This window comes from Leopardus geoffroyi, chromosome C1, assembly GCF_018350155.1.
Source record: "Leopardus geoffroyi isolate Oge1 chromosome C1, O.geoffroyi_Oge1_pat1.0, whole genome shotgun sequence".
In the NCBI taxonomy this organism is placed as follows: Eukaryota; Metazoa; Chordata; class Mammalia; order Carnivora; family Felidae; genus Leopardus; species Leopardus geoffroyi.
The window spans coordinates 65,354,560-65,382,186 of record NC_059328.1 but is presented as its reverse complement, the minus strand read 5'-3'; the positions used below and the strand labels follow the sequence as shown (position 1 = coordinate 65,382,186).

Sequence of the window (27,627 nt, the reverse complement as noted above, 5' to 3'; positions counted from 1 at the left end):
AGATTGACAGTCATTTGGGGAGTTTTAAAGTGTATACTATTTGAATGCTTTCCACCTTTACACATGACAGACAGTTCTGATACACAAATTTGGAAACTTTTCCTTTAGATAAGTTTCCTGGTGGTAGTACAAAAAAAGTATAAAGAGTCTTGATTGTGCTTTCTTATAAGAGGAGGATGTAGTGTCTTAACTGTGTTCTTTTACTATAGGATGTAAGGGAGCATTTTGAATAATAATTAGAATTTCTTAGGAAAGTTCTCCCTGATGATTGCCGTATTGTGGAAGGGATACAAAAGAAGTTAGATGCTGTTTCTGTCTTCTGGGAAAGACAAAAATAGATGTATAAAAGACACTTACAGAATATCTTACCGGGGTACCTGGCTGGTTCAGTCAGTAGAACATGTTACTCTTGATCTTAGGGTTGTGAGTTCTGAGCCCCATGTTGGATATAGAGATGACTAAGAAATTAAAAGAAAATCTTATAAAAACATATACAAGTATTGTAAGTTTTGTGGTATTAATAAGTGTAATTGTTGGGGCACCTGGGTGGCTCAGTCAGTTGGGCATCCTACATAATCTCCACTTGGGTCTTGATCTGAGGGTCCTGGGTTTGAGCCCAGCATTTGGCTCAGTGCTGGGCATGAGGCCTACTTAAAAATACAGGTGTCTGGGTGGCTGAGTCACTTAAGTGGCTGACTTCTGATTTCAGCACAGGTCATGATCTCCAGGTTCAAGAGATTGAACTCGCACTGTTAGCACAGAGCCTACTTGGGATTCTCATTCTCTCTCTGCCCCGCCCCCCCGCATGCTCGCATGGGCTTTTATTTTCTCTCATTCTCTCAAATATATATTTAAAAAATTAATAAGTATAGGAGCACCTGAGTGGCTCAGTTAGGTGTCCTACATCAGCTCAGGTCACAATTTCATGGTTCACGAATTTGAGCCCCACATTGGGCTCTGTGCTGATAGCTCAGAGCCTGGAGCCTGCTTCGGATCCTGTGTCTTCCTCTCTCTCTGCCCCTCCCCCACTCACGATCTGTCTCTCTCAAAAATAAACATTGAAAAAAATTTTAAATAAGTGTAATTGAAAATATGAAGAAAATAATTATGTACCTAGTATTGGCAGAGGTTGATGCTAGAAAAATGAATTAACGTTTTGGATTTTACTATCCTTAGCATGCATGGATCAAGGTTTCTTCTGGATTGATGGGCAAACAAGATAGGTTCTAGAGAAGCAGTTTAGTTTGATAGTTAAGAGCATGGACTCTGGAATCAGGCTGTTAGGTTCAAAATACTCTGAATCATTTACTGTGTGACCTTGGAGAAAGCTGTTTATACTTTTTTGCCTCTTGTTTTTTTCTCTGAAAATAAGGATAATAATAGCTATTTTACAGGTTGTACAAACGATATGAGGTTTGTGTCACTTAAAAAGAGTGCCTCGTACATAACCCTATGAAAACGTTGCTACTTTTTCAGTAGTCCTTTTTTACTTTTTGTAAGGGATTGGTTATGGATAATAGAAGTGAAGGATAATGAAAACAGATTTAAAGAGGTAAAGTAATAGAAGGAACTTGAAAAATCATGGAGTTTAGGGCGCCTGGCTGGCTCAGTCAGTTAAGCATCTGATTTCAACTCACATCATAATCTCACAGTTCGTGGGTTCGAGCCCTGCGTCAGGCTCTGTGCTGACAGCTCAGATTCTGAAGCCTTCTTCAGATTCTGTGTCTCCCTCTCTCTCTGCCCCTCCCCTGCTCACGCTCTGTCTCTCTCAAAAATAAACGTTAAAATTTTTTAAATTACAAAGTTTAGCTTCATTATTTTGTAGTGAGGGAATAGACAACTAAATGTGATTTAAGCATTTTTCTTCAAAATGTCACATGATCAGTATTAACTTCATGAAAGCTAATTTGGATTATCAAAAGGAAAATCAACTAAGCATTATTAAGTGGTATGATATGAATATGAAGATAGGGTATTTAGAAACTAATGATAAAGGGGAAGAGAGGAAATGAATTTAAATTACTGATTTTAAATGGGGTTCCGGGGCACAAAGGTTATGAAGAGGAGTTTAGTTTTTTGTTACTAAAGTTACTAGCTGTTACTTTACATGATAAAGTACCCAGTAGTTCACAGTATAAAGCCTTAGCAATTTGGGGAATATATTGTCAAGGTGGTTGTCTGATTGTTAGGAAAGTAGATGCTGAATAGATGTAGAGAAAGAAAAGTTAGAGAAAACATGGTATTTGATACACTTCCATGATAAGATAATAAAGAAGTGTAGTAGAAGTAAGAATTATAAAAAAGAAAGGGAAATAATGGAAAAGGGAATTCGTCTGAAAGGAAGAGAATGGAAGATAAAGGAGATGTTTCAGTTCTTTGCTGATGCTGTTGATTTTAATGAATTTTCAGGTCTTAATATTTAATATGGTAGAGTTGAGTTTTTTCAGCATGGGTGCCTGGGTGGCTCAATCAGTTAAGCGTCTGAATTTGGCTCAGGTCACGATCTTGCAGTTCCCTGAGTTTGAGTTCCGATTTGGGCTCTGTGCTGATAGCTCAGAACTTGGAGCCTGTTTCAGATTCTGTGTGTGTGTGTGTGTGTCTGCCCCTCCCCTGCTTGCTCACACACTCTCTCTCAAAATAAGTAAACATTTAAAAAATTTAAAAATTTTTTGCAACATGAATGAGGAAATGAAGGAAAATCTAAAATATGTTGTTGGTGTTATTTGGCCTTTGAATTGTTAAGCCATTGCTGTTTTTCTGATTTTTTTGTACATCTCTTTGCTTTTTTACAGGGCCCAGTAAATCCTTTAGGGCCACCTGTACCCCATGGGCCCCATGGTGTCCCAGGCCCCCATGGGCCTCCTGGGCCTCCAGGGCCTGGAACTCCAATGGGACCATACAACCCTGCACCTTACAATCCAGGACCACCTGGCCCTGCTCCTCAGTAAGTACTGAGTTTGATTCTGGAGTTTTCCCCAAACATTCTAGCTTTTGGTAAATTGTGTTTTTATATTGATTTCTATCTTTTCAGTGGACCTCCAGCTCCTTATGCCCCCCAGGGGTGGGGAAATGCATATCCACACTGGCAGCAGCAGGCCCCTCCTGATCCAGGTAAAAGACATTTATCATTCATGTGTAATCTGTAGTTTTGTTTGCCTCTCCTGTTATATATACTCTTAAATTTTCTAGTGTCATTTCTACATTGTGTGCATTTTTCGCACTTGTTTCACTCTTTCAACAGGAGTCTTAGTTTCTGATTTTACCACAGTGTATGAGACTGAGTGAATATGATGTTTTCATGTAACTTTTTTCTACCTACGTTGACTTTCTCTCCTTTCAAAGTGATAAGAACAGAGTGCTAAAAGCCAGAAGCTATAGGAAGAAGTACAGTGTCTTAGTTTTAGATTCCAGTGCCATCAAATGTATGATGTGTTAATTGTGACATTGTCCATGAAAGAAGAGTGTACATTTATTTGTATAATTATGTGAGCATCTAATGGAGCATTTAATACTTAAATTTGAGAACTTGGTAGTTCTCAAATAAGATATGTAAGCTGTTTTAATCTTTTAATATTCCTTATGTAATTTTATATATTAGTAAAAATCAGGCCTCTGTTTAATGTCTGCATGTTAGGAATTAAAAATACGTTTAGTTAAATGTTTTCTCTGTTCCGATCTGGATTTTATATATATTACATTGTATTCTGTTATTGCATCTTCCACCCTCTAGTTTTCTTTCCATGATGGTCAAAGGGGCATTCATTGAAACCAATTAACATTTATTGATGATCCTTCTTTCTCACCTACTACCTATCTTTTAGGCCTCTTTCACTGGAGTAGTTTCAAGGAAGGTACTGAATTATGGATTCCTTTCCACACTAGTGTATTTATTTCTTGAAAGAACCTAAATAATTGATTTAAATGAAATTGTTTTAGTGAATTTTATTAAAACATTGTTATTTAAATGTGGCCCTATATTTGTAACATACTTTAATTTCCTAGGAAGTGTGCTCTTTGAAATATGGTTACACATGACAGTAACCAAATAACCACAACTTTCATTCAAGAAACAACTTGAGTGTGCTAAGATGTGGGTACGCAAAGATTAGTTTACATTCTACAGCAGAAAAGTACACTCCCAAGTGTTAGCAATGCTATTATAGATGGACTTACAGAAGGATCAAATATAAGTTAGTGTATAATAGCTTAAACATTAGGTATTTTTTTCTTCATTTTTATCTTAGTGCACACAAATAGGGAAGGGGCGGAGGGAGAGAAAGAATCCCAAGCAAGCTTCTTACCCTGCACAGAGCCCATAGCAGGGCCTGATGCCATGACCTTGGGATCATGACCTGAGCCAAAGTCAAGCATCGGATACTCAACCGACTGAGCCTAGTTGTCCCTAAATGTCTTTAAAGAAAGAAAAGATTTTTCCTTCCCTCTTATGAGCTAATTGGGATGGTGTGATTAAGCAGAGAAATCCGATAATTTAAGAGATTCAAGAGTTAGAGCAAGTTAAGGGGTGAGTTTCTATTGGGGAACTTGGATCTGCAATAATGCACCATATGAGCCCTGTTCGGATCAGTAACGTGATTGAGAGAAATGATGGGAATAAGTAGTCTCTGTATCACAGTCTCATTTTTCCCTCTGGGAGTAGTAGTGAAGTCACCGCTGTAAGAATTGGTTGATGAATATGGTTTGCGGCACTGTCTTTGGAAAAGAAGTAACCCATTAGCTAAGATGGCAGCTAGGGTTAGATATTGCTTATATTAGACTTCGCATTATGTAAAAACCACATAATTGATTTAGATGAAACTTATAGTCAGTTTAACATTTTTTTCTTACCTATAAAATGATAAATGAAACGATATCATGTTGAGTGAATAATTAGTAAATTCTCCATATGTATTATATCTAACTGTAAGTCTGGTTTTGTTAATACAGTCTACACATTCAAGAGTACAAGTATTGCCTTTCAAAGTCTGTTTCATCTCAGTTTCTCTAGCCAGAGATGGTGTCAAGTGAAATATTTGTATTAGTACACAGGTAATCCAACTTAGAAAAGCAATACATTTTTTACTTGGAAGATGTGGAGGGTAGATAATGCCTTACAATTGTATTACCTTAAAAATTGTATCACTCTAGAAATCCCTGCTCCTTTTTCCTCAAACTTCACTAAACTTTATTAAGCAGCTGAGACTCGCTGCCCACATGGGATAAAGGATAAACAGATTTCATATAGATACAGGCTCTGCCTAAGGAAATTACATTCTTCTTGGTGATATAAACTAATAAAGATATACTGTAGTGTCACATGATGTGTTCTTGGTATAAAGGACAGAATCAAGAAGAGGATTTCTGTTTCTAAGAGGTCTCAAACTGTGATTGCGTGAGTTGGTTTTTATGGAGGATGAATGAGGAGTGCAAGTCCAGAGAAAGCATAACAAGGTCTGAGGCCAGATATGAGCATTGCAACTTCTGAAAAGTACAAGCAGTTTACTGTGACCAGAACTTGAGTGTTAGAAAAATACTGACAAAAGAGGGGAAGATGAGGCTGGAATGGAAAGGATAAGCCAGAGGGTCAGATCATGAAAGATATTGGGTGATAATGTTGCACTTAAAAGCTTTTGACAGCCCTGAAGTCTCTGGAATGAACAATTTCAAGTAGGGCAGTGACATCAAGTGTATGATTTAGGATAATTACTGTGAAATATGATGAGGTGAAATATGACTGTTTAAGATTGTTAAAGAATGCAGGACTTTCTTTAAGACAGGACAAAACTCAGTTTTAAAATAATTGTTTCTTGTACAGATAGTTCCTAGAAATCCTTTCCTTTAGTCATCTACCACGTAGAACTGCTGTGCTTGAGGCAAAACTAGGTTAAAAAAAAAAAGGGCACAGAATGTTGTAAGGCAAATTGGATTTGAAAGCAAAAGATCTTTATTCCTATTACGATTCTGCCACTCAACTAGTTTTCTAAGAATTAGGTCACTTAATTTCTGTACCTGACTTTACTGAAATTAAAGGAAATAATGACAAAATAAGAATTTAAAACTTCCCATTTACTGTTTTTGATCTCCAGTTAATTTTGGGGCCTCTTTCTTTGCCAAGGAGGGTGTGAGAGAGAGTGTGTGTGTGAGAGAGAGGTTATGGACTTTAGATGCAAACCTTGAATTTGTGTTTATTCTAGCTAAGGCAGGAACGGATCCAAATTCAGCAGCTTGGGCTGCCTACTATGCTCACTATTATCAACAGCAAGCACAGCCACCACCTGCAGCTCCTGCCGGTGCACCAACTACAACCCAAACCAATGGACAAGGTAACTATGGTAACTAAAACATTTATTTTGTATGTAGAAATAGAAACTTATGTTTGGAATTCTGTATTAAGCACATCAGTGTATAACACCTAAAAACTTTCCGTATTTCATTATAGCTTCAGTGAGCAGATTTCCCTTATTAAAAATAAGTTTGAAATAGTTTAAAATAATTGCATCTTATGTAAAAGTTTAAGTTGTAAGATAACATTATAGAACACCCAGATAACCTACCTGTCAATATTTTATCTCCCATCTCCCACTTGTCCCATTATTCTGTCATATGTGTCCATATCCATTATCAGTAATCTTTCAGAACGATTTAAGACCAAGCTGTGCACATGATGTCCCAGTACCCTTAAATACCCTTTTGTATTAACTCCAATAATACATGACCATCATACAGTCCTCTAAAACATTAAGTCAGCATTGATACATCATTACTGTCCTGATGCAGAGCCCTTACTCCGATTTCACCATTTATCCTATCAGTTTCTCTATTCTGATCTAGGATCCCATCTGGTAAAAAAAGAAAAAAAAAAGCACAGACCTTTTGTCTTATGCGATGACTATCAAATTAGCATAGGTCACCTGAGCCTTTTCTCAAAAAGATGAGGTCATGATCGTGAAGTCCTACTTGGTATGTGGCAGTACCTCAGAAATATTGCTGTGTTCCTCTTAGTGCATTACATCAAGGGTCATATAATGTTGACCTGCTTCATCCCTGGTGATGGTAACCATAGTCGCTTGGTCATGTTGGTGTCTGCCAGGTTTCTATACCATAAAATTACCATTTTTCTCTTTGAAATTAACAAATACTTTTTGGGGAATTATACTGAGTTGATAAGACTATTCTGTTCCTTCCTGAACTTCTGCCCATTGGCCTTAGCCTTCTTTGATAACATGTGCCTGATTCAGGTACAGCCATGATGGTAATTTCTGTTTGCATCATTCTACGTGTATTAGTTGGTATTATAAGGAAGAAGTTTTCTTCTATTTCTTTATATCAGTATGGACTCCTGTGTTATTCAACATGTATTTTAAACTATCTTTACTATTTTGATTATCAGATTGCCCTAACTTTGGTCATTCAGGAGTACCTTTGAGATGGTTCCTGTATCCTTTTGACATGTCTGTCATTCTTTTTTAACTTTTTTTAAATGTGTTTGTTTATTTTTGAGAGGGGCGGGGAGGGAGAAGATCTGAAGCAGTCTCTGCCAACAGCAGCAAGCCCAATGTGGGGCTTGAACTCATGAACCGTGAGGTCATGACCTGAGTCAAAGTCAGATGCTTAACCAACTGAGGCACCCCGACATGTTTGTCATTTTTTAAGCATGTCTTTACTTTCCTGCCCAAAAGATGCTTATTTTGTGCTTTCTGGGCTCAGGCCCTAAAATCAGCTATTTTTCTAAGTAGCCCTGATTTCCTTTTAGCAGATGATGGTATTTGAGAAATCAAAAACTCCGTGTGTTCATTTCTACCATGGTGATATGGAACCTAGGAAATTTATATACATGTATGCTTATGGGTGCATATATGAAACATTAGTATCTATATACGTATATATTTCTCAAAGCATTATACTGCCTGCAGAATTCTGTTGTAACACATCAGAGTTCTTTCTGGCTTTTTCCCTTTCATGCCTATAAATAGTGAATGACTTGGTATCCTCAGTGTATATCCTTACTTGACCAATGAATTTACTTACATGCTTAGTGTAACTCCTCTTCCATGTGTATAAACAAACTTTCTCTGTTGAGGGCCTCTGTACCTCCTGTGTCCTGTGTTTTTGGCACCAGCAAGGATCCCACTACCACATAGCACCCTCCCTCCTGCCCCTCACTCCCTATGGCAGGCCACTCCTACTTTCTCCATTCAAGGAATAGAAGTAAAGGGCCAAGATTGTCTTTTGAAACTGTTAATCCTTTTTTTTTTTTTTTTTTTTTAATGTTTTTCTTAAACAAGGAGATCAGCAGAATCCAGCTCCAGCTGGACAGGTTGATTATACTAAGGCCTGGGAAGAGTATTACAAGAAAATGGGTATGTTCTACATTTCTTTTTTATACATTTAGTTAAATTGAATTTGAAACATTTAATAAATCTCACTAGAAGGATGAAGATTGTTATAAAACCACGTTTGCATTATGTTTTTGTTACTTGCACTTTGTTTTTAACTTTTAATATCTTGAAGGGAATATTGAATGTGTTCTTTTTTTTTTTTAATGTTTATATTTAAGAGAGAGAGTGTGTGGAAGCGAGGGAGGAGTAGAGAGAGAGAGAGAGACAGAATCTGAAGCAGGCTCCAGGCTCTGAACTGTCAGCACACAGCCTGACACTGAGCTCGAACTCATGAGCCGGGAGATCATGACCTGAGCTGACGTCAGACGCTTAACCGACTGAGCCACCCAGGCACCCCTGAATGCATTCTAAAATCACTGATTCTAAAAATACATAATTCTTAAAATTGTGGTTATATAACAAGGAAATCGTTTTGTTTCTAAATGCATTTGTCAGCCACAATAATTAAAACCAAAAGTTCCACTGTTGCCACATATGACCCTGAATATTACTTGTACTTTTGTCAAAGACAGTTACATATATAAGTAGCCTGAATGGCATAGGTTAAATTCTAGAGAGCCAAGCAAAAATCAGTTGTGTGGTATTTTCTGCTGCACAGTAACTAGGTAAGTAACCTACAGGGACATAGGATGTTAGTTACTTAAATAACATTTGCATATAGGAGAAAGGAAAAGTTGTACTCTAGAAAGGTCATTTCGATTCAGTAACTGTAGAACACATACTACATACCAAACAGTGATAGATGCTGAGAATGTAATTGTGAGGGTAAACAGGTAGGAGCCCCTGACCTTCTGGTTATTATATTCTCATGGAGGATACAATTGTTAAATCAAGTGTTTTGCTAAATATATTACTACAAATTGTTACAAATGAAAACTGTACTTCTACTAACAGTTGAAATGTACAGCCACTAAGTGGTAGAACCAGAATTTGAACTCCCAAGAGGGCCTAAACTCCAAGCCCATCTCCCAGATTTGTTTTTTTCTGGGACTATTTGGAACTTGATATTCATTTGACCCTTAACATAGGTTTGAATTTTATGGGTTTACTTATAAGTGGGTTTTTTTTTTTACAGTATTATATAAATGAACTTTATGATTTTCTTCTTGTTTCTCTAGCTTACTTTATTGTAAAATACAGTATATAATACTCAAAATGTGTGTTAGTCCACTGTTCATGTTATCTGTAAGGCTTCTGGTCAAAGGAGACTATTAGTAGTTAAGCTTGTCCAAAGTCAAAAGTTGTATGTGGGTTTTCAACTCCACAGAGGTCTGTGCCCATTAACCCCTGAATTGTTCAAGGGTCAGCTGAACAGATAGTAGTTTTTGTTTTTAGAAGGTTATGGTGTCATTTGAAATTGACCCATGTACACTACAGCCACTTGTCACAAATGAAAGCCAAACAGATAAACTCGTCCATTCTTCCCAAGTATAGAATGAATGTATAGATGGTAGAATTTTATCATAGTATACAGTCTCTTTGAGATTTTCAACATAAACTTCAATGTTTCTTTGCCTGTGAGTGTTTTGTCATCTTCACAGAAAGAAAGTTTTCCAGAATGGTGATTATATTAAATTTTCTTTTGTGTAGGATACGTTTACTTCATGATAAGGATGTTTTATGCAGCTTATTTTCTATTTAAAGAAAGAAAAATTGTTTTCCCTGTTAGTATGACTTTCCATGCTACATTCCTGAGGCTAAAACAGATTATGTTTTTGTGACCCATCTTATCTCAGGCAGGTCTACAACAGCTAAAATTCTGCAAAAAAATACTTTTAAAAAACTTTAATCTCAAAGCAGTATACTCTAATTAGGGTAATCACCTGGGATATACTGGGATATCCCTGACTGGGATATACTTTTGAGAATAACTGAGAATGCTATTAATAATCATCCCATGATAGTGGTCAGGACATATGGTCACTTTAACTTGTATGAAATAGTGTCACCATTGTAAAAATTTGAGCATGTTGCAATTAAAAATCGCTGGGTCTGACTTACATTTTCACCATGGTTAATGTGCCAGAGATGTTCCCTATGTTAATATTAAAAATAAGTAAAAACAGGCCTGTTTGTGGACTTAATTATTGGGGAACTGGTGAAACTTGTGTTTTATTATATTTTATCATTCATTTGCAGCACGTCGATAAATTTTTGGTTTGGTTTTTCTACCTTTTATTTGCCCAGAGTGAGCAGGTGTGTTGAATGTAATCTGTGAGGTCTTAATACCATTCAGATTTTTTTTTTCTCAGTTAATGTGTTTTTCTGTAGCACTATAGTGATCAGCTGTTAATTTTTTTGAGCAAAAGATAAGTTGAATGATTATTTCACATACAAATCTTAAGGGAAATAATAATAAATTGCCAGGTCTCTAATCCTGGCTAGCAAGTCAATTTATTTTGTCCTATAGAAGTTCTTTTTGCAAATGAGTTGTTGCTTAACTACCTTAATTTCTTCTGGGTGCATTACTTGCCAGATATTGAAGTATAAGACTAATATAATTCAGTTTTCAAGATTTTGTTTAATCTCTATGCCCATTGTGGGGCTTGAACTCACAACCCTGAGATCAAGAGTCATGTGCTCTACCAAGGCAGTTTTCAAGATTTGTAAATAAAAGGGAAGAAAGTAATAAGATTATTAGGAAGATAAAAATTTTTATCTCCAAATCCAACTATCTTATTTGGAGAGGCCAAGTTGAACTCTTACAGTGGCAGAGCTAGGATTTTCTAGGACTCTGGACATCCCAGTTCCCAATCTAGTAACCTCTTTACCAAACTGGGCAGGCTGTCCCAGCTTCTGAAGCCAAATCTCAGCTTTGCCTGTTAAGGACAGAAACTACCCACTAACGTTATAAATGTGTCATTGTTTATAAGTAAGTAAATCTCTTAAAACAGGAGGGTTTTTTTTGTTTTGTTTTGTTTTGTTTTTAATGTTTGTTTTTGAGTGAGAGAAAGAGCGAGACACAGAATCCGAAGCAGCTCTGAGCTGATAGCAGAGCCTGACACGGGGCTGGAACCCATGAGCTGTGAGATTGTGACCTGAGCCGGTCGGACACGTAACTGAGCCACCCAGGAGCCTCAAGTTAAGTTTTTTAGTTAGTTTTGTTTTCTGAAACAGTTCTGAATTTCGTAGGATTAATATCAAGAGAATTTAGGAGAGATTCGCAAAGATGAGATTATAGAGGGTTAACAAAGGAAATTTTAAGTGTTAACAAGCAATGGCAGTAAAGCTCGAAGAGTGGGTATTTTTGGAGCTAGAATGAGGAAACTTTTGTAATAAGTAAACAGATCAAACTGGATTTCAAAGTAGACAGGTAGTTCCCATTTGGAAGAGGGCAAGTGAAGGCATTTTTTGGAAAAGTTTGACTTAGAGAAAGGCTCTTACAATATTAAGTACTGATGTGGTGGACTCTGAGCTTTTGGCATATGGTACCTTAAGGGGAAAGGGTGTGTAGTAGTGAGGAAAATGGTTGTGGGAAAGAGGCAGGTATATAGAGCGATAACTTGTAGTGACATCTATTCAAACAGGTTTGGCCATTGGGCTGTTATGTGTGAACTCTAGGGCAAGTCTTACCTCTTGAATGAAATGAAACTCAAACCTTACAAATGGTGAATCTACATGTAAATGTTAAGTGATGTTCTAAAATATAAACTAAACAGGCATCACAATAGTTCTTGAACTAAGAAGGATAAAGGGAGCAAGCTAAAGTACATTCCTAAAGGGGGGCAGAGAGGCACAAGAGGCTAGGGGAGAGCCAAGTAAGTCCTAAGCAGATAGGAAGAGTTATTTTCCAGCAGGGCAAAACTTGCCCCTCATGTTGGAGGAGTGAGATGACTTTTTCTTTGGACACCTTCAAGATTGGAATGTGAGGTGTTTACGACTTACCAAGTGCTTGATTTTCTTACAGTCTGACATGTTTACCCTTCACTTTCCACAGAAATATTTGAAATGGGAGAGTAGGTAACATTTGAATTGGATGAATTTTCTTAATGTGTCTCTGTTTCTACCATCTTATATTGTAATTTTGCCTCTAAAATGAGTATCTCTTAACAATGATGTTCAGTCCCTTTTTGTAAACCTGAAGTAGAAATTGTTGCTGTCTTAACCGAGTTTGGCCTCAAGTCAGCAGTTTTTCAAGTGTACAACTTGTAAGAGACATTGTGTGGTTTTATTACTCTTGATACCCTGGGATATTTGGGAGTTGTCTAAATACTGAAACCTATTTCAGATTTGTTTAAATTGTGTCTCCTTATTGGATCAGTATGTTAAACTCACTTCCTCTTTGAAAAGAATTCTGGAAAACAAAACTAAGAATTTTGTTTATATTACATGGGATTTCTCTGTTGCCTATAGAAGGGGGTTTTTTTCTTGGATTTTTAAAGTTACTCATAAAAGTTAAAATTCTATTCACTGAGTTGCTTTTAATTCTTCAATTTTGTGATTGATGGTGATAGCCTATTTTCAGCAACTATACAGAGTTCAGCTATACAAAGTTGGCAACATCCAACAAACATAAAAAACAACTTTCCCTGTGTCTGTTCTCTAGTATTTTTTATCTAGCTATAATAATTTCACCAGGCAAAGTAATAAGCTATATAAAATTCTGCTCAAAAAAGGGAGCTCAATAGGAAAACACATGTTCTTCCTCCCCAACTTTTTATTTTATAAATTTTTATACCTTGATAAAATCAGAAAAATCATACAGTGAACACCCATATTTATATTTTCTATTCAAATTCTACATTTTTAAAAAGTTTATCATATGTAATTTGTGTGTGTATATATGTATTTTTTGTGCCTGAGCCTTTACAAAGTAGGTTGCACACTGTTGTAAATAAATTATTTCAGTAATATCAACATATAGACCATATTTTCTTTGGTTTTCAGAAAAATGTCTCTTGTGGCTGTGTGTATGTTGTCTTTATTTTAATCCAGAGCCCATTTAAATTTTGTACATTGGATTTGGTTAATTCTCTTTAGTCTCTTAATTACCCTGCTTAAAAAAATACCTGCTCATGAAAGCTGTTGAGTTTTGTGTTTGATTGATCTTGTTCCTTCGAATGTCTTTGGTAATTGTTCTTTATGTTCTTTGTCATGTTACTTTTAATAAAATTGTATTGTGGTTTGAACATATATTAAAATTTTAAACATCTTATTATTAAAGAGTATTTTGATGGTTAGTCTTCGTACACATAATTTATAGGTCACAAATCAGGAAACAAAGATCTTGACCGTATCTTAAAATAATGAAGTCTTTAATAGATTTCACATGGGTTTTTTGTTTTTCAAAAATGTTCTTTTCCTCCATCAAAGATTTACATTTTATTTAAACCTGTAGTGTAGCATCCAAATGAATAAGACAAGAAAAAATAGTGGTCTCCCCCCCTCCCCACACCCACCGTCACCATCAGGGAACCATAGATTGTTTACTTGAAATACTTGCCAAACTCAGTTTAGAACATTAATATTTATAAATTCTGTAATTGAATCCAGATTATGCCTAAATCATTGCCTTTCTTGTTAAAACTATGTGGATGGTTTTGATTTCGCTTTTTATTAATAGTAATGCTTTAGAACTAAAAGTTACGATTAATATAAGGCAAAAAGAAACAGCATTCTGATTTCTTTAATTACAGAGTAGTTTTCTGACACTAATGAATAAGATAAAACAGGAGCAATTCTGACCCTCTGTGCTTGTCTTTGTAACCTGTACTTACAGTGGATATAATTTTGTATTAAAATTTAGGGGGTTTTTTTTAGGTCAACAAGGGCAGACACAAGATTATTCAAAAGCTTGGGAGGAATATTACAAGAAGCAAGGTATTGTTTTTATTAGAAATGAGATTCTTTTGGGCTTTTAATTGTGGTTACAGCAACAAAGTTGTTCTGTTTTCTCAAAGGTCAAGCGGTTCCTGCTCCTACTGGTGCTCCACCAGGTGGTCAGCCAGATTATAGTGCAGCCTGGGCTGAGTACTATAGACAACAAGCAGCCTACTATGCCCAGACAAGTCCCCAGGGAATGCCACAGCATCCTCCAGCACCTCAGGTATACTGAACTTGCTAATGTGTTGATTTCTACTCCAATCATGTTTTCTGCATGTTTACTGTTTTGTCTGTTTGGGATTATGTTTGCCTTTTAAATTTTTATCTGGCATAGCATAACTAAATGAAGTACTGTGATGTATTGTTTGGGTTTTTTTGTTTGTTTTTTTTATAATGCTTTCTGGCATCTGAGTGCTGAGTATTTCTACAGTGCCTCTGATTTTAAAAATAAATTTTTTTCCCCCAGGGATTTGCAAATCATGCAAGAAGCCACCACCATTTATATTAACCAGTTTTTCTTTCTTAAAGGATTCACTCCTGAGTTAGCTCCATTTAAAGGATTTTCTTTAACTTTTTGTGTATTTCTTATGTATCTCTTCTGCACAGGGCCAATAATAAGAAGTGGACAATACAGTATTTGCTTCATTGTGTGGGGGAAAAAAACCTTTGTTAAATATATGGATGCAGACGACTTGATGAAGATCTTAATTTTGTTTTTGGTTTAAAATAGTGTTTTTTTTTTTTTTTTTTGAAAATGTACAAAATATCTATCACTACTGATAGGAGGTTAATATTTCTGTGTAGAAATGAAAATTGGTTTGTTTTTAGTACTTAGTGTAGATGTACACATTCCAGCAAATGTATTTGCAACTATTATGTGGTCAATGCTTTGTGATATAAATGTACTTTTTCAATGTATACTTTCACTTTTAAAATGCCTGTTTTGTGCTTTACAATAAATGATATGAAACCTCCTGTGTCGGTAAGTTGGATATGTGGGTATTTAAAGGATTCATAATTTCTTAGCAATGATAAATTAAGATACATATACACAAAATATAAGCTTTCCCCATGAAATATTAATTGAGTTTTTAAACACTGGCATGTTTTTTCCCCCTTGCAGTATAGTAGTAGATTGGAGGATCTTTTCCATTTATTGTATTTGGCTGTTTCAGCACAAGTAATCCTGATATCTTCATTTTTTTTTCCTTCTGTTTGATTCAAAACTGCATGTGTGTACAGTGATCTTTTGGCATACTTCCATTGCATTAACAGTGAAATTTCCTTTTATACATGACCACTGTTTCAGATCTGTACTGCTGCTATAACAGTTAACCTTTCTGTTCTTAATTTGATAATTACTTCGATTTCCAAGACTGTTTCAGCATAACTAATTTTAAACAGTTTTCGGATAGTGAATATGAGTAGTTGAATAAGAAGTTTTTTCATGTAAAGAAACTTTCAATGTATACAATATTAGTGTGTTTCTTTTTAAATTTAGGGTAGAAAAGTAAATAGTATGCAAAAAGTATAGCTACAGTGCATCTGCCATTGAAACATTATCGGGGTATGGAAATGTTCAAGCTTTTTTCTTTTTTTTTCTTTTTGCAGTATAGTTAAGCCTTGTTTTGTAAATGCACAAGTCCAATCATTGAATCAACTTAATTTTTTATGTACTTGAAATCACTTTATTACCCTATAACACTCATGCTGAAGTTCTGATATTTTGTTGAAATCCATTGTTTTACTCTTTGCATATTTGTTGGCTCTTTGCATATTAATATATTAGACTACATGCAAATACAGTCTGTCTTGCCATTGTCTGTTGAAGTGCAGGTTTGATCCAGCCAGTATAGAACTAGCTCTGTAGGGGTGAGGAGGACTGTGCTGTGTATCATCCTTGATTGTGTTCCTTCAAGGAGCATTGCACTGTAAGTACATCAGAATGACAAATTGATGAACTGCAACAGTATCTTTTTGTCAATGTTCCACATAATGTAAATGCCATACTTTGTGTGAATATTATGTTGGAATACAGTGCTGATATCTTGGAAAACCATAACTGCTTCTTAATTTAACATAGAATAATACATAGGTCTGTATTTTTTTTTAAGTGAGCTTAATGGGTAAGTATTTTTGATATGCTTTAGCTATAGCTAAAGAAAACTGATCATTAAAATTGAATAGTATTACTCATTGGTGCTCCTAAAATATATTGCTTTTCAGTGTACAGTATGCATATCTTCTATATTAATATGAAAGACTTGAAATGTGTCAGACAGAAGTGGTTTTCAGTTTGCAAATATTAAGCAATGTAGCAGTTTTAACACCATTTCATAAATATATATATACATATATATATATATATATATATATATTCTTTTCATTGGTGGGGAGCACCAGTTCTGAATATACTATAAAGGAAGATGTACAAGGACATAAATGTTGAGATTACTTATAGGGTAGAAAATAGCAGTTCAGTTCATTATAGATATTTGAAATGTTTTTGATTGTTTTATAGAACCTGGAGTGACTTCCCTTGCCCTTATTTAGATATGGATATATAGTTCTAGTTTGAAGTTTAATAGTTAAGGAGTTAGTTATGTATTACCTGTAAGAGTAGGGTTATTGACATGAACAATTTCAGTATTTTGCATGATACTGTTTTATAGATGACCTTTTAGGAAAGTGGTGCATTTATTGATTAAACTGAAGAAATAGCTCAGTTGGATTCAATATCATAACTCACAAATTGGAGGCTGTTGATTTTGATTCATTTAAGGTTTAAAATCTTTATTAATTGCAAACAGTGCAATTATTTATACTTCACAGTGCCTTCCCAGACCTTCCACCTTAGGTTCTGCTGCAAAAAGCAACAGGTAAGCACAACCTAAGGACATATATAAATAAATATTTCAGTACATTAATGTTGTCCCTGTGAGGTTTTTGTGGTTGTGTATTCAAAAGCAATCTGCTACTGCTTCCCCAAAATGTATTTTGTTATTTATGCTACCATTTCAGTGGAAAGTCTGTAAGTTGTTCAAACAACTGTTTACATTTCTGGGTAATGTTTTTTATTTTAATTTTTTTATTAAAACAAGAAAAAAGAAATGATGAGTAGATTGCTGCTATAATTGAACTACATCCAAACTTTTTGTAATCTTTTCCCAACTACAGAAGAATTGTTAAGAAAGGGCATTTAACATAGTTTTCGAGATTTAGGAAATCACTTGGTTAGAAACTTCAACAGCCTTCACAAGCTTTTTATGATTGACAGGTTGACAGGACATTTTCTTTCTTTGCCCTCCAAAGCTATATGGAGTTTATTTTTTTCTTATTCTTGAAGTATAACAATTCAGTAAGGACATTATGGGTCAGAATTTTATTAACGAAGTTTTTTTTTTTAAGACAATTCAGTTTTCGTAACATACACTGAAAAAGGAAAATATAAGGAATACTGGCAGTATGTTTTGATAAGGCATGTGCATCAGTGAAATGTTAACTGTATAGCAAATAACCTTTCATAATCTGTATAGCAACCAATATTTTTCTGATTTATAATACTTTAATAATTGACGCTGCATTTTACTTTTTTTGCCAGTTTAAAATGTTTGTGTTCTTATAGATGATTTTAACTGGTACATATTTTGAGTTAAGATGAATGTATTAAAGCAGCATCCTATCAGTTTTGTTTATTCAGTTTCTAAAATGTGCTGATCCTTTTAAAACTCCTGCTTATCTCTACAACAAAGAAAAATATTCAAAAATACTGCCTTCATTTTCACACACAGTGCTGAAGATGCTGCAAGCACCAAATCATAGCTCATAAAATCAGGTCCTGAGATAGTTACCCATAAAGAGGAATCCTTTGAGTGTATGCCATTGGTGAGCCGATGAGCATGGACCATAGAAGGGCTCAATGTAGAAGGTAAAATTGGCAAATCATAATTGAGAAATATGAAATGTATTCCCATACATTGGTATAGGGTGTAATGTACCTGCTTTTGATCATTTTTCATTTTAAAGTGCTATTTGCTTGATCTTAAATGTTCCATGAACTGTTAAATTTTGTAAGTTGTGTAGTTACTGCACCACATTTATGTGTGTGTGTGTATTGTTTTAAGTCAATGATAGGTATGTTAAGACTGATAATATAAAGGAGATCTTTGAACCTTAAGGAGCCTTTCAACTTTTGGTTAGCTGTAGTTTGCATTTTTATAAAATAATAGATGAATGCTAATAGATATTGGGGCATTGTTTCTATCTCAAGAGTTTTTTTTAACTCATTACCATAAGCCTTCACTGATAACTGCATTTTTAAAATGGCGCTAATCTTAACCTTGAAATAAATGGAAAGCAGAAAAGGTGAGCCAGTTGACTTGAATGCAATGGATGTTAGGAGTGGTAGAAACAATGTTTAGATTGAAATTGAACTGATTTATTTTATTTAGCACTTAAAAACTTGACAATGTGTTTGTTTTAAGATATTTTAGTGTGGTGATACTTAGAATTCTAATGGGTTTGATGTTTCTTTTAGAAATGAAAAGTATACTTTTATTTTTAATTAACAAAAATGGTTTTAATACTAAAACTAGTGATTTAATACTAGTTGTTTATAAACATTGTAAAATATTTCCTTAGCCAAATACCTTGGTAGTTAATTCAAAAGGGTGGGTTTGGGTAGGAGTAGCAGAGTAAACTTAAGCGGGAAATAGGAATATATGCAGAAGTGATTACGTTTGTTTGAGTGCTCTGCCAGGAGAACCAGTTCTACCTGTGAACATCTGTTGTCTAGAGTAAGGATGTAGAAATTATCAATGAGGATGTCTTTTTATTTTCTGAAAATTCTGCCTCATTTTAAAATGTATTTTAACAGTACCTAAAGATAATTTTGACTCTGAAAATAACCTTTATTTTTTGTTTAGTCACTTGAGTTATCTTGCCACAGTATAAACTTCTGAGGGATTTAAATTGGTGCTTTTAAAAAAGAAGCAAATAAATCCCAAGGTTTTATTTTCTTCAGTGATAGCCCTATAGAAACTCATAAATGTATTTGCGCATATATATATATATTTTTTCTTATGCATGCTCGATGCATTTTCGTCCTGAGAAAAGTGTTCTCTACAGAAACTACCCGTGTGTAAAAAGAAGATTGGCTTAAAATGGCTACTGTGATGGGAACAGTGTCTTAGGGAGATGCAGCTTGGACTTGAGGTAAATTGAATACTTTACAAACTGTGGTTTAGAGTTTGCTTTAATGACAATGTATGTAAAAGGGCACATGATTGCTGTAATTTTGTATTGATTATGGTTTCCTCAATAAAAAAATAATAAATGTACATTGATGAATATTATAAGGGAGTGTTTTGTTTCTTTTCTAAAATACTGAAAAGACTTTATTTTAAATACACAAGTTATTTTATTATGGGTTTACATTGTAAAATAAAATTGTTTTCCAGAAAACTAAAATATAAAACAACTTGGTAATAGAACATGGTAATTAATTATTTACAAACTCATTTTAGACCAGATTTTAAAATTGAAGATTGTGCTTTTTCCCTCCTCTTAGACCTCAAAATCTTCAATTATGTTGAAAGTGTTTTCTCCTGCATGAACTACTGATACAAAGTTTTTTTACTAAAATATAATTTGTTCAGGCAAGGTCACAACGTAAATTTGCTTTAGAAGCTTGAATATAACACACCTTTGAATAGTACATGTTAATAGTCTCAACACTCAGAATTCTATATAGGCAGTGGTTTCCATTAAATTTTCTCCTTAAAATTTAGTCTTAACTTTTGTTGTTCTCCATGTTCCCCTTTTCCCTCTGTGCTTCAGAAAGACTTTAAAACTATAAGAAAAATGACTGTTAAGGAAAACTCAGTAGTTTCCAAATTATGAAGTCTCCATTAATTTTAGGTGTATAAATAGCTCATAAACATCATTTTTTCATGCAAAATAATGTTTTATTTGTGATCTTTAAAACGTAATTGCTATAAGCTTAGAATAATTGAGTAACTTTTCCACTCTACCCCATTAAATACACATTAACTTCACAATATGGTGACGAATCTGGTGATGATTTGGATAGGAAGAAGGTATTCTTTAGATGAGCTTGTGTTTTGAAGACTGTTAGGAAAAGGAATAAAAAGTCAATATAGTGGCACTTCTGGTTTCCATTTTTGGCCCCGCCACAGAAAAGATGGATGTAGTAAGAAATTTGGGGGTGGGGGGTGGGAGGGGGCAGAGAAAGTTCCAGGGAGAGGGAAGGGGAGCTAGTAGTCGTCAGCTAAAAAAGAGAAGAAGAAAAGTGATTTTTTAAAGGAAAAAAAAATTTAAATACAATAAAAGTTCTAGATTAAAAATGATTAATTCTTACTTTCAATTGTAAGAATACAGGTACTAGCTGCAGAGCCTTTGTTGTTGACCGCTTTACACATATATTCTCCTTCATCTTCTGGGAAAGTTTCTGGTAAATAAAGGCAGTAAGTTTCTCCTCTTTCAATATATTGATAGTCTTCTCCATCTTGCAGTATTTCTCCTTCAAACCACCATGTAATTTCTGGTTTGGGTTCTCCTGTTACTTTAACAGTAAATCTAACTGGCTCACTGTCTACAACTGATGTGTTTTTTAGAGGCCTCTTGAACCATGGAGCTCCTGATCTCGTTTGCTCCTCATCTTCAATAGTGGAACCATTCATCATGCTACCACCTTCTTCTTCCTCCTCCTCTTCTCTTTTCTGTATTAAAATAAGTCCATTCAAGTTGGCATTTATAGTAGCATTTTTAGGACAATGCTTTAGTAATAGAATTTTATGGATAAAAGGGTTTTTTCTTCCCAAAGAACATGTAAATATGCTTACTACAATTATGTACTTTATAAAACATTCCACTGACTTGAAAGCTATTAAAAATTACTTTAGGGCACCTGGGTGGCTCAGCCGTTAAGCATCTGACTTTGACTCACAGTTCTTGAGTTTAGTCCCACATTGATTGAGTTTGAACCCCACTCCTCCCTCACTTTCTCTTCTCTCCCCTTCCCCCCACCTTGCCAGGCCCCTCGTGGGATTCTCTTTCTCATCCCCTCGCTGACTTGCGTCCTCCCAAAATTTTTTTTCCTAATCCCCCATAAAATTTCAAGAACATCTTTGAAAAATAAAGGACATGTAAGCCTGGTACCTTTTGTAGTGCTGCATCAATTTCCTTTTGTTCAAACTGCATGCGTAGTAACTTTTGTTCTTCAATTCTTCTTTGTTCCTCTTCTTCTCTTGCCTTAGCCATTTGTTCAAATCTAGCTTTCATATTCACTTTATGAGTAAATGGAGCCTCACTTTTTTTTGCAGGCTTGACATCAACATCTTCTTCCTTTATGAAAGTGGGCCAAGAATAGTAATTGCATATTTTCTAGAAACCAACAAGAACTAAAGCAGTACTTCTGAAGATGTCATTTATGGACACAAAATATACCATGTTTGGTTTATTTGTGCTATACTGCAGCCATGTAGATTTTCACTATCCCCTAATTTGAGAAAAATGAAAGTTTCATTTATGAAACATTCTCTTGACAATTAGAATCCTTTTCTCCCAGTGTAAAGCTACAATGTCATTGCAGTCCCAGGGTGTTATTTGCTCAACCAATTCTTTGTGCTAGCTGATAATACTGAATAACAGAAAAGGGTAGGGATGTTATACATTGTTAACTTAAAATACTTCTTGTCACAAGATTGTCCATCATTCTTCACTCTGCTATATAATAGAAAGTGCAATTTCCATTACTTCCCACTTTGTGATTTTCTTCCCCATCCTTCTTAAGCTAGTAATTGTCTTTGAGATGAATTCCATCCAACAAAATTTATTGATGGTCAAATGACAGAGTGTTCACAGAATAAATGGAAGACAACTACTGAAAGAGGCATTGGCTGGAACGTGGAGGAAATCATTGAAGTATATGGTTAGTCCTCTATATAGGGTGAGAGTTGGGAGCTATGGAAATAATTAAGGAGTAATTTAAGAGCAGAGTTTCAATTGTTAAATAGTGTGAGTGTATACAACAATTTGGTGATGATGGGGTCACTGGTGGCCTTTGAGGGCAGTTTTAGTATAGTGGGTTGTAGGTACAGTTAATTCAGGGTTTCTGAAGTACTTTAGCTGTAGTGGACTCTTGGTTTCTAAACTACCTAGACTTTTATGTGTGGAAATCTCACCATTTATATTTCACAGTACTATGAAGACATTGCCTCAGTGTACCACATCCAACTAAAGTTAGGAAATTTTGAAACAAGCTTTGAAGTAATTGCCTGTGTAAGAAAAAATCTTGGTGTGTGGATGTTTTACATCAGTTTGAGGTATTGTACTCCATTCCAATGAATGTAGAAGGAATTGGATAGTTTTTCTTGTTTTCTGGAATTAGATTTTTATTTAATGTTGGAAAATCCTAGAACATCAGACACAACCAAATAGCTAATGGGTAAATTCTAGTACTCCTGCCATTAATACCAGTGTTTCAGTTTGAAATGATAAACCTAATGCCTATTAATAAACACAATGCAGGACTACAGTTAGTTGCTAATATGAATGATGTTGCTGTGGTTTTATTACTAAAAAGGCTAAAAGACATGTTAAACATTGGTTTGGTGCATTCTTAGGGTATTGATACCTACCACATGAATATTAAAGGAAACACAATTGGGTAGTGAACTTGAGATAAAAGAGACGAGAATGGTTTTGGAGTATGCCTTACTTGGAAAACTAGAAAGTCAAACACTATAAGTGATTTAAATGGGTGGTATGGATTAAGGCTACAAGGAGCTGTGGGATTCTCGGATTAGGGGAGGTTATATGGATGAGGTTACCTTGAAAGATGTCTGGAATACAAACAAGCCATGTTGAACACAGACATTTTTATTTTTTAATTAAAATTTTATAATGTTTATTCATTTTTGAAAGCAAGAGAAAGAGTGGGGGTGGGGGAGGTGGACACAGAATCCAAAGCAGGGTCTAGGCTCTGAGCCGTCAGCACAGAGCCTGATGCAGGGCTTAAACCCACAAATAGATAGATCATGACCTGAGCCAAAGGCAAACACTTCACTGAGCCACCCAGGCACCCCTTTTTGAGAGAAAGAGCACAAGCAGGGGAGGGGCAGAGAGGGAGACACAAGTATTCAAAGCAGGCTCCAGGCTCTGAGCTGTCAGCACAACCTGTCCCAGGGCTTGAACTCCCTAACTGCAAGATCATAACCTGAGCGAGCCAAAGTCAGATAGTCAACCGACTGAGCTACCCAGGCGCCCTGAACACAGATTTTTAAAGGAGGAAAACATAATATTACCAGATAAGTGCAAAGGGAGTCTTATGCTGGAAGTTGATTGCACTCCATGGCAAAACTATGCCAACAAGTTTTTAAAGGGTATCTCTGACCTTAATCTAGAGAGAAGATAGAAAGGATGTCAGCATCCTTCACAATCAGTGAGGATATCCTCAGGGATTCCAGGAAATCAGACATGTCCTAATCTGTCCTTTCATACAGAAGAGCCAGTAATAGCAATAAAACAGTAAGTCATCTATCTCATTTTTAATCTTCCCTAAATATCTTGTAGGACTAGGTATGACCACTCTGAGGTTTCACTACCTTTAACAACAATAAGGTGAGCAAGTGCATGCTGACTGAACTTTAGCTTCCATGATACATTTCTGTAAAAACTGCTCTTGTGGCCAACTATTAAATGTTGGTGTTCTCCAGTTTTACTATTCACCTTCCAACTATTAACCCTTTAAATATAGCTTTACTCTGATATGTTTAAATACTATTTATGATAGTTACAATCTATATAATTCCAGTCTCTTGCCTGAACTCAGTACCTATGTTTCAGACTGCTTTTATCTTATCCCAATATAGTTCAAACTTCATGTGTCCAAAACTATTCATCCTACCATCTCCAGACTGAATTCTCTGTAGTATCATCTAGTTAGTTTCTCTGGTAATCTTAATGTTGGGCTGGGCTTCTCAGTAACCACCTGCCCATAAACAGCCTGTTACCCAGTTTGGTTAAAAGTTGGGTCCATTTTTATCCCTGGATCCCAACTTAATGCCCTATTCCTTTCTTCTTCATTCTCTCTGATACCAGATTTCTTTAAAAACAGAAGCTTTTTATTATTCTGTCCTAAAATGATTACTAACATTGTTCCCAAATCATAGTCCCTGCAAGGTTAAAAAGACCCAGTACCAACTAGCCACTACTTTTACAACTTTATTCTATTACCCATTATTCTATGAACCATGCCTTTGAACAAATTTTCCATTCCCCAGACACATTTTCACAACCTTTATGTAAAGGCTGTAAACGGACTCCTGTCTCCAATCTGGAATGTTTCCCCTCTTTAACTGCAAGTTCTAGTTAACCTTCACACTTTGCTTAAATGCCATTTTCTCAGCCCTGTGAAACTTCTAGGAATACTGAGTCCATCCTATTTGACCCTACAACATTAAATATACAACTCCTATTTTAGCACTTAAGTTATAATTATTTTCATACATCTCATTAGGCTGAACTTTTTGAGGGCATATTATATTCACTTACATGAACCCAAGACTGAACACCAGGCCCAGCATAGATGTTAGCAATAGCATTTGCTTCTAGCAGTGACAGTAAACCTTAAGGTTTAGTGTGCATCACACAGAGTTCAAATGCAAATCAGCTTCACTGATGAATACCTGATGTTCCACAGCATCTCCATTTGTCTAAAATAGCTTATGATTTCCTTCCAAACTCTATTCCCATATTACTTTTGTTCGTGTATACCCACTTCAATTCATTCTTTCCCTCTCCTCATCTCTACCACCTTCCCCGAGTCTTCTCAAGTTTCATATCCTACACATTTATCTATTTTCTCTATTTGACTTCTAGTTCAAGTTCCTCATCAGGCCTCTGACCACCCTGTACAAAAAGTAGTATCCTACTTTGTTAATTTCCATAGCTCTTACTTACTACTCAGTAATTGTTTTCCATCCTCCCTACCTGTTAGATTCTAAACACTACTGAGCAAGGACTGCAGGTTTATTCAGTGTACTCCCAGTATCCAGAACAGTTCCTGGAACATAATAGCCATTCAAATAATTTTTTAATGCATGAATCTAAAACCATCTTTAGCTTCACTATGATCTAGGTATAAAGATGCCTATTTGATAATATCTCCATGTTTTAAAGATTCCTTCAATGAACAATAAAACAAAGTTCCTTAACATCTAAGACCTTCCATGACCATCTTGCCTGCGTTTGCATCTTCATCTTTTTTTTTTTTTTTTTAATTTTTTTTTTTCAACTTTTATTTATTTTTGGGGGACAGAGAGAGACAGAGCATGAACGGGGGGAGGGGCAGAGAGAGAGGGAGACACAGAATCAGAAACAGGCTCCAGGCTCTGAGCCATCAGCCCAGAGCCTGACGCGGGGCTCAAACTCACGGACCGCGAGATCGTGACCTGGCTGAAGTCGGACGCTTAACCGACTGCGCCACCCAGGCGCCCCGTGCATCTTCATCTTTATCTTTGATGTTCCTATACTGTTTGCTTTAATAATAATGAATTGCTTACAGTGCAAAGAATTTGCACATAATTTTTTCATTCTTTTAATTCACAGTCTCCCCTGAAGGCCCTCCCAACTTCCCACACCTACCTTATTGAATATTTAATGGAAATTCATTGTTAGAAGAACATAAATGCTGTTAAGTATTATAAAATGGCAATTCTGGCAGAAAAAAAATTTCCAGATCCTACTTAAAGCAGTACTCATAGTCATGGAACTAGATCTTAAGCTGGAAGGAACATTACAGGTTATTTAGTAATTGCCTCTTTTTTAACATATGGAGGTACTTCTAATTCATGTCATCTCAATTCTAATTTAGGCTCTGCCACTGAATTATTGGCATGACTTTGAGATCATTAGGCTTTATTTGTCTCATCTTTAAATATGAAAGTAAATATCTAGAATTTCTTTTAAGTTATATGTACACTGGTTCTACTGATTCAAACTAAAACTTCTGCCAGTAAATACATTTAAACTGTTATTTCCGGAGTGACCTACCTGATGTTCACAATAAGCGGCTTTAATTCTGATAACAGCCATTTTGAACAATGCTAGAGTGAGGAAATCTTTCAAAGTCTCTTGAGATCTTAATATGCTTTTGCTACTTAGTTCCCAGATAATATCGTATACATCTATGGTTAATTGTAAGTACCAAAACTTATTCAAAGTCCATGTTACATTTATACCATGACTGTTAAATACAAAATAGTATATACCTCATGAAAGTTTTCTGCTTCTCGCTCTTTAATTTCAAGGTCAATTGCTCTCCTTTTTGCTCGTTCTTCTTCTATCTTTTTCTGGATTTCTTTTTCAGACAGTTGTCCAATTTTTTCAAACTTGCTTTTTAAATTTTTAGCTTGAATAGAGCCACTTCTTTTCAATTTTATTAATTCTTCATATTCCCTACTCAGTTCAAAGGTTTCATGTTCTTCCTCTTCCTTCAAAAAAATTTTTATATATTAAACACCAGAGAATTAGTTTGTACAATAAAACATCCAAAAAGCGTTCATTTCTTTTCTTTTGTTTATTTGTTTGTTTTAGTGTTTATAATGTTGAGTGAGTATGTGTGCGAAGAGAGGGCCAGAAAGAGAGGGAGAGAGGATCCCAAGCAGGTTCTGTGCTGTCAGTGCAGAGCCCAACACAGGGCTCAAACTCAGGAACCATGAGATCATGACTGGAGCCAAAATTGAGTTGGATGCTCAACCAACTGAGGCACCTAGGCACTCCCAAAAAGTGTTAATTTCTTATTTGAAGCCAAAAATAAAGTTTAAATAACCTCCTCCATAAACACAATGCCTAAATTTACTGATTAAAAGTAATGCATATGGGCATCTGGGTGGCTCAGTCAGTTAAACTCATCAGACTTGATTTCAGCTCAGGTCATGGTCACAGTTTGTGAATTCAAGCCCCATGTCGGGCTCTGCACTGACAGCACAGAGCATGCATGGGATTCTCTCTCTCTCAAAATAAACTTAAAAAAATGTAATGCTTCAAATTTAAGACTTTAGATAACATTTAAAATATTTCATTATGGGCGCCTGGATGGCTCAGTTATTAAGCATCTGACTTCAGCTTGGGTCATGATCTCATGGTTCATGTGTTCAAGTCCCACATCAGGTGACCTTAAGCCCCACTTCAGGTGAGCATGAGCCCCGCTTTAGGTAAAAACAGGAGATTTGCTTCAATGAGCCCTGCTTCTCTCTGTCTGTCTGTCTGTCTGTCTGTCTCTCTCTCTGCCCCTTGTTCATTTGTGCCTTCCCTCTCCAAAAACATAATAATGATAATATTTCATTACGGCTCAAAACATCATTTAACATTCCATTATAACTCT

General features: G+C 35.5%; 2 protein-coding genes across 41 annotated transcripts in view; one reads left to right on the top strand and one right to left on the bottom strand.

The window, feature by feature from the left end:
• The window catches only part of FUBP1 (far upstream element binding protein 1), a 34,074-nt gene extending 14,501 nt beyond the window's left edge, over positions 1-19,573 (top strand). For 4 of the 31 annotated variants that reach the window (XM_045477938.1, XM_045477930.1, XM_045477929.1 and 1 more), the window contains 7 exons: positions 2,793-2,944; positions 3,032-3,111; positions 6,192-6,320; positions 8,283-8,357; positions 14,157-14,216; positions 14,297-14,442; positions 14,826-15,193. In XM_045477938.1, coding sequence (XP_045333894.1) covers positions 2,793-2,944; positions 3,032-3,111; positions 6,192-6,320; positions 8,283-8,357; positions 14,157-14,216; positions 14,297-14,442; positions 14,826-14,834 — 651 coding nt within the window. In that variant the 3' untranslated portion in view covers positions 14,835-15,193. Of the gene's footprint in view, positions 1-2,792; positions 2,945-3,031; positions 3,112-6,191; positions 6,330-8,282; positions 8,358-14,156; positions 14,217-14,296; positions 14,443-14,685; positions 15,194-16,050 lie in introns of those variants that run through there. The other 27 variants (XM_045477946.1, XM_045477939.1, XM_045477937.1 and 24 more) reach the window with 17 other exon arrangements.
• The window catches only part of NEXN (nexilin F-actin binding protein), a 54,193-nt gene continuing 44,133 nt past the window's right edge, over positions 17,568-27,627 (bottom strand). For 7 of the 10 annotated variants that reach the window (XM_045477952.1, XM_045477959.1, XM_045477957.1 and 4 more), the window contains 4 exons: positions 26,513-26,734; positions 21,399-21,584; positions 20,599-20,959; positions 17,568-20,508 (listed from right to left, as the gene is read on the bottom strand). In XM_045477952.1, the coding sequence (XP_045333908.1) occupies positions 20,495-20,508; positions 20,599-20,959; positions 21,399-21,584; positions 26,513-26,734 (783 nt within the window). In that variant the 3' untranslated portion in view covers positions 17,568-20,494. Of the gene's footprint in view, positions 20,960-21,398; positions 21,585-26,512; positions 26,735-27,627 lie in introns of all 10 variants that reach the window. The other 3 variants (XM_045477954.1, XM_045477950.1, XM_045477955.1) reach the window with 1 other exon arrangement.